This window comes from Mixophyes fleayi, chromosome 4, assembly GCF_038048845.1.
Source record: "Mixophyes fleayi isolate aMixFle1 chromosome 4, aMixFle1.hap1, whole genome shotgun sequence".
Lineage (NCBI taxonomy): Eukaryota > Metazoa > Chordata > Amphibia > Anura > Limnodynastidae > Mixophyes > Mixophyes fleayi.
This window is the reverse complement of record NC_134405.1, coordinates 344,381,984-344,389,689: the sequence shown is the minus strand read 5'-3', so window position 1 is coordinate 344,389,689 and position 7,706 is coordinate 344,381,984. Positions and strand designations below refer to the sequence as shown.

The following is a 7,706-nucleotide window of genomic DNA, read 5'->3' as shown; positions in this document are numbered from 1 at the left end:
TATTGACTTTACCAGTTTATTGCATATCCGCTTGGACTGTGTTCTGCTCATCTACGGAGTCCTCTATCTCACGAAGTTATAGATGCTATTGACTTTGTCTCATATGTCCTGGATCTCAGTAGTGACTTTGTATCTCCAAGCAGCGCTAGTCATTTGCTATTGTATTATATATACCATTGGAATCAAGTTCCTTGTGCTCTCCGTGTTACCTTTGATGCTCCATTCATCTACCCTAGTGCCTATCCTTACCTATATATGCAGTGGTACAACTTGCTGAACGCAGACCACTGACTCCCTGTTTCCTACTGGCACCAGTTACAAGTTTCCTCACTATAAGCAGTGGTACAACTTGCTATACGCAGACCACTGACTTCCCCGTTACATACTTCCACCTGGAACCTGTCCCATCATTACAAGCAGTGATACAACTTGCTGTACGCAGACCACTGACTTCACTACCTCCTATCTATCCCTGGACATTCCTCTCACTATAGCAGTGGTACAACTTGCTGTACGCAGACCACTGACTTCACTACCTCCTATCTATCCCTGGACATTCCTCTCACTATAGCAGTGGTACAACTTGCTGTATGCAGACCACTGACTTTCCTCACGTCTTCACGTCCATCAAGATCCTCGTGTTCATATTGTTTAACTCATAACCTGTTGCTGCTAGTCATAGACTTTCCTCTAGCATCCTCTCACCATCTGCTGATTCTCCTGTTCCGCTAGTCACCCTGCTACCAGAAGACCTCTGTGTGCATACACTACTCTGGTAAGACTATATCTGGTGATATCCTGGGCAAAGACTCCTAGTGCCCGTGACAGAGAGCAAGTTAATGCATGAAAGAACATGTCCGGGCAGGCCCTAGCAAGCACACTCAACAATGCAGTGATCACCATCAGGACCAATAAACATGTATTTTCATGTTTTTAGGAGCACTGGCAGTGAAAATAAATTTGTTTTTCCATGTTCAGTTTATTTTCCCCCAAGTACGATGAATTTGAAATTTAGCGATTTCCAGCTACCTGTTCGACCAAGGCACATTTCGATTGTGAAAAAACCTGACGTCCCAGGAAAAAACGGTGGTCATTTTCGAATTCAACGCACCAAAAAACATAAGAATCAGATAAAATTATGAAAACAGCTTTTTGGTTGCAGACCTGTGTAATTATTACTTGCTGCCACAGGGTATAACATTTAGATTATGGGGTGTTTACGGATAATTTCATCTATATCCAATTGATAAAAGAACACCACATAACAAAGGTAATAATGAATACAATGTGTCATTATTCAGCTAATTAAACCAACTCTCACATAAAACTTGCACAACACAGATAACAATGCTTCATGTTTGTGCACTAAAACGCTCTAAAATAAACTAATAATTATATATCTATTAAGTGTCATTATCTAGAACAATAATAACAGTGCTCCCAGCTCATATGATTTACATATCACATCACCGGCTGTCAATCGGAGAGAAGAGAGTACTCGTTAATGCCACTCTAGTTCTGTACAATAACATGGCATATAATCATATATATATATATTCTCATGGAGCACACTGGCCCCTGGCAGCGGACGGGATCATTCTCCTCAGTATCAACAGAACTCTCATCTCTCCAATTAAACGAAGGCTGAGGATGAAATGCTGTTTCCTGGAATGAGGGCTGTGGAGATAGATTACATCTCACACCAGCGGCAGTAAATTACCTGGTAATTGTGTTGTATTATGGCAATCTGTGTGTTGCATACATTTATTTATCTCAGAAGTAGTTAATTTCGGCAGTAGGAGCGGACTGTAGCCAGGGAAGATCACATGAGCCAAAACACGACTCTACTAAACAAAGGTCCTTCTAGTAAACAGTGAAATGATGTAATACGTAGAACAAGCCAGGAGTGGGCCAGTGTGTATGATTAGTGACAGGGCCTGGCCGGCAAATGTTAGCCCAGGGGGCAAGACTCGACTCAGCAGCCTATTAGGAACATTCTTAAGCAAAAAAAATGCAGGTGGCCCAGTGACCCAGCCCAAGGTAGCCACTATGTGACCGGCCCGGGGGGAAAATGCCCCCCTGCCCCCCAGCCCAGCCTGCCCATGATTAGTGTTCAAGCTCTTCTTCCTCCATATGCAGACCTCCCAAAATTATTTAAATGTACAATAGGGACAGAGTGTGTTTCTGAAGCACTGGCCCACCCCAGCCCTCTTCATTGCCTCCAACACACGTGTCCCTGGGACGTGTAGCATTTAAGGGCCATCACTTAGTTTATATCTCTCCTGATGAGGTCACGGCGCAGCACAGTCCATACACCCAGCCTATCAGTGACTGGCAGGTGCTGCATTGCTGGACAAAGGCAACAGGTGACAATGGGTCCAACTCATGGGTGCAGACTGGGACCATGAGATCAGAGGCTGGTGGTGCCCGCTGACTCATGGGTCCTGTACACCCTGCACACATTATAGATACATAACTGCAGCAATCAGAGGGTAAATGACATCGGTCTTCCGCACTATCATGTTGCAGATGCCAGTAGTGTCATGTTTATAAACAAAAGCTTGTCATGGTCCAGCAGGAGGTGCGCACAGCAAGAGAGTCTGTAAGGGAACGTGTAGAGTGCAAATTAGAGAGGGTTCATCTGGCTGAAAAGCTAAAAGGAGTGCTCCATGAAGAAAATACATGAACATGACCAAGCTGTGGCTTTGACATCCTCTCTGAGGGGTCATTAAACACACTCATGTCTGTACCCTGTGTCTCCATGTTTGTACCCTGTGTCTCATGTCCCCAACTCACCGTTGTCCTCTCTGTCCCTGTTTTGTCTTAGGCTGTATTGTCTCTGTATACCATGCAATTATTTCTGGTAATTGCATCCATGTATTTGTTATTCTGCTTATCTGTATCGATTGTTCTCATCTGTAGGAACTTATGTCATTTTGTTGTATGTTCTAACTGTCACACGACTCGCTTCCTCCATTTGCAATCCCGGCTGTCACGGCAACAGCCGGGACGTCACTTCCGCTTCCCCTCGTCCCGACCATCTCCATGGCAACGGTTGGGACGCTTTCTGAGCAGCGCCGCGTCCCGGCATCGCTGGGCAGCCGGGCGCGTGCCCATAGGAATAAACAGCCTGCGTGCTAATTAATTTGCCAAGTTAATTCATTAGGCAGCCCTGGGGAAATTTGTAGGGCAGGGTCCTGATTGGCTTTTTGCTTTATTTAAGGCAGGGAGTGCTTAGTCTCCCTGTCGGTTATAGTGTTTCCAGTCCTGTGCTGTTGCGGACCTGTTGTTTGATTCCTGTCTGCCTGATATTCCGTTGTGACCTTTGCCTGTACCTTGGATTTTGCCTGTTTGCCTGTGACCCTGACCTTTTGGCTTGAATTCTGGACTTCGCTGATCCTCTACGGACCTCTGACCTCGGCCTATTACTGACCACCGCTCTGGTTTCATCTGTGCTACGGCCATCATTGATGAGCTTTTACTAGTCTGAGCTTAAGAGTAAGACCTGGGGCCATCTGAGTACCTATGAGCATACAAAGCTCTATGGGAAAGGCGGCTGCTAAAAGTTAAGTTCTCTACTCTAAACTGTTCTAAAAGCTCATCTTGGTGGTCGTGAGCCTTAACACTAACCCCCTTTGTACAGCACTGTAGAAGCCTTGTGACGCCTTATAAATAAGAAATAATAATAACAATCACATATTTGGAAACCCCCCTTCTAGAAATCCTATTTTGGCCCCTGCAATTCTGCTCCAACCCCCTTCATAAAAAGAGAAACATGTAATTCTGTTAGATTGTAAGCTCTGGGACACAAACGACGGGAGGTTATTTTCGGCTGTTGCCTCATCTTACCCAACAGAATGAAACTGTTTTCTCAGGTGACCCTTAATAAGTGTCAGGTATTCCTCGCCCTATTTCAGTGTCAGATATTGGAGAATGATATTGATCTGAATATTTAAATTTGTCATGCACTATACTGTTGTCAGACAAACATACGGTTTCATGTGACAGAGACAGGTTCTGGCTAATGATTGCCCCAGAACAAGTGTTACAATACTGAGGGTCACATGATTCAAGGTTCCTCTGTCTGACGTGTGTCCAGATCTGGATATTAGACCTGGCTGACAACCTCTGATCAGCTCTGTCCACTTAACAAGTCCATGTGGGATTTGCCTGTGTCTGTTTAATGGTTTGTGTCAGCCAGCGAAGCTTTAAGCCCAAGATTATCTAGTAAAAAGGGTTTCTGGTCTTCCTCTAATGTCTTAGTGAGGTGAGGATACAGGACAGGAGCAGTGAGACCATTATCCCATTGCAATAACCAGAACATTTACATTGAGGATTGGAACCGCCATGCCGCTCAGCAGATCTCTCTCTCTGACCTCTCTAAATGGTCTTCCTCAGTGGGATGAAGAAGACCTCCCTATCGAGGACCTTCTTCTGTTCGAGATCTCCTGGGAAGTCACCAACAAAGGTTTGTCAATCTCTGGTTTTCAGGGACAGATCATTGACATTTATTGTAAAACAGGCAGATGTCTTTATTTCACTTTATTAGGATTGAAGGGGTTAATGGATTAATGATCCCTAAGATTGTAAGCTCTTACGAGCAGGGTCTTCACCTTTTGGTACCAGTTCATCTTAGTATGTAAAGTCTGTGCTCGTCTAACAAACTGTACAGTGCTACGTAGACTGTGGGCTCTCTGTAAATGACGGATAGTAATAATCCATGGGAGAGATGTGGTTTTCTATTTACATTGGTTAATGATTAATGGGACTTGTTTGTTTACAGCAAAGTTGAAACAAGGGATGAAAGTTATTTAGATTATTGGTCAGTTCAGCGAGAGGAGGACATCAGAAGAACTGGTAGTCAGGGCCCGGGGGCCTCCATTAGGACAGATTGGATAGACTGGAGATTGTGTTTTTCAGTGTTAAACTGTTCTCTCATTCATCTTGTGTCATCTCTATGCTGCCACTAGGTGGCAGTATGACACAGTCTATGGAGGAGAGTTTCCCGTTCAGTGTAACTTGTATTGAATGGTCTGATAACATTAATTACTTTACCAACAGACAGACTTCTCGCCATGAAATACAATTATGTATTTATCTATTTTTTTTAACATCTTTATTTATAATTTTCATCACACAGCATACAAAGACAGAAAATTAACATTAGGGGCCAAAGTAAATATCATTCTACAGGTCAGTTTGTAGATTATTTTAAAAAACATTTGTGGCTGTCACACAATTTTATACATTGATAATATTTACATAAACATGGCAGTAACATTAGGTCTACAGTACTAATATGTAAATAGAAATTAGGTCAATATTCTGTATACGATAATATTGCATGTATTATTTGTGTTATACGTGTAAAGTGACATTCCCACGGGCGCTGTTCTGAGTGTACAGATTGGAGCGGATATGCCTTTCTAAGCTCCGGGGCTCAGTGACAGTATCAATAATAATGTCTATATGGCGTTAGCTTAAAGCAGGGGTGTCCAACCTTTTAGCTTCCCTGGGCCACATTGGAAGACGACGAGTTGGTTTGGGCCGCACATAAGATACACTAACACTAACGATAGCTGATCATCGAAAAAACCATAGAAAACATAGTTAACATATTAAACTTACTTGGAAATGAAGTTAGTAAGAGTTAGGAAACCTGTTGCACAATCATGATTAAAGCAGTAGTCCCATTACCAGCTGCAATTTAACTTACCTGCATCTGCCCCTTAGTGGGGTTCGGGGAATTAAATGCCCAAAAAAATTTTTGCCCTCTCTTTCTGCACCCATTAATAATTTTTTTTATGGACCAGTTTGAAATAGTCACCAATATAGGTAGCATCAGGAGGACTAATAGAAATCTACAGAGATTTAAAGATAGGGTGGCGGGTAAAATGGCTCATGGAGCAGTCTCCGATGAGGGTAACAGTGGGTGATAATTTCACCCTACTCAGCACTGCACATTTAAAATGGTTTAAAATATTAAAAATACAATTATCTCTTAATATTTATATTAGATACATACAGAGAACACAGCTAGTTCATAATTGCATGGTGCAGAAAGTCCAAATTCAGAGTAACAACAATAAGATACTGGATAATCTTTCACTGCTGCTGATAGTTCGCGCGGGTGACTCCTCTGTGCTGCGCTACGCAATGGATGTCGGGTGTGATGACATGACCCCCGACATTCACTGCGAGCGCCACACGGAGGAGGAGACCAGGGAGGGAGCCGGAGCACCAGCTGACGTGACCACAAGGTAAGTATTTTCTTTATTTTTTTTTGCAGAATTTTTTTTTTCAGCGCTGCCCCCTTGTCACAACCAAAACTACTGCTGGGCCACATTTACAGGCATGCTGGGCCGCATGCGGCCCGCGGGCCGCGAGTTGGACAACCATGGCTTAAAGGATAAGATGTTATTACTGGGTGATCACAGTTCTCTTTCTAGTATCCAAACATAAATAATCCCTTTCTCCTTTTCTGGTAACTAAGGAGGGTGCAGACTCTCAGAAAGTCCTTCTCCATCGTTTAATGGTCCCTGTGATGACTCACTACACTCACTGTACATGGTGGCTCAGTGGTTAGCACTTCTGCCTCTCAGCACTGGGGTCATGAGTTCAATTCCTGACCATGGCCTTATCTGTGTGGAGTTTGTATGTTCTGCCTGTGTTTCCTCCCCCAAAAACATACTGGTAGGTTAATTGGCTGCTATCAAATTGATTCTAGTCTGTCTCTGTGTGTCTGTGTGTGTGTTAGGGCACTTAGACTGTTAGCCACAATGGGGCAAGGACTGATGTGAGTGAGTTCTCTGTACAGCGCTGCGGAATTAGTGGCGCTATATAAATAAATGGTGATGATGATAATTGTACAAATGTTACATGGACCATGGAAGCATCTTTTTAGGTCCATGATATGTTTCTTATCTGGGGGATGAAGAGCAGATTAATACACCATGGACCCTATCAATGGATTATAGAATCTGTGGCTATTGACCGCTCTTGTATTACTCACAATAACACGAAAAATAAATATTATTATTTTGGTGGTCACGGTCAGAGAAGGTAAATCTATAATGTGTAGAGAAGATGTGTCAGGACTTTCTAAGTCCAGCTGGAAGTCTCTGTAGCAGAAGTCTTCTCTAGAACTTACCCCCACATCTGTCACAATAGGAACACTCAGAAAATCTTCTCATAGTTTTCTTATTCGCCCAGTGTATGTTGACCGAGTTCTGAGAAAGTTGTTTTACTTCAAGAGTCCAAGATTTAGGCTAAGCCACAAACGTGACGGTCTTGTCAACCTAGTGACTGTTTTTGACCGTGTTGGACGGCTGATGTCTTTCTCCCAAAAACAATTGTACCAAGATCAAAATCCTGTTTGTTCCCTTCAGGCCCCGTCAGCCGTCCAATTTACAACCTGATTAGTCCAATTTAGTTTCTATGGTTGTGACCAGATTGGTCCAATTTGGTTTCTATGGTCGTGGCCAAATTGGTGAAAGAATCGACCAGGAAGCATTATCTGGTGTGAGGCCATTCGTTGGGTGACAGTGGGACAGAAGACAAGATTAAGTCGATGAGAAGTATTTGTTATAGAACTGAAAGGATCAGGATTAGCTTAGAAAGGTGGAGTTGGAAGGGTAAGGTTCAAGGAGAGGTCAAACTAACTGTCAGTGTACCGACTCCCCTCCGAAAAACTGACTGCAATAATA

General features: G+C 43.2%; 1 protein-coding gene across 1 annotated transcript in view; it reads left to right on the top strand.

The window, feature by feature from the left end:
- Nucleotides 1–4,102: 4,102 nt before the first annotated feature.
- Nucleotides 4,103–7,706, top strand: part of GYS2 (glycogen synthase 2) — a 46,230-nt gene continuing 42,626 nt past the window's right edge. Inside the window, exon 1 of the mRNA XM_075210809.1 lies at nucleotides 4,103–4,468. Coding sequence (XP_075066910.1) covers nucleotides 4,348–4,468 — 121 coding nt within the window. The 5' untranslated portion in view covers nucleotides 4,103–4,347. The remainder of the gene's footprint in view (nucleotides 4,469–7,706) is intronic.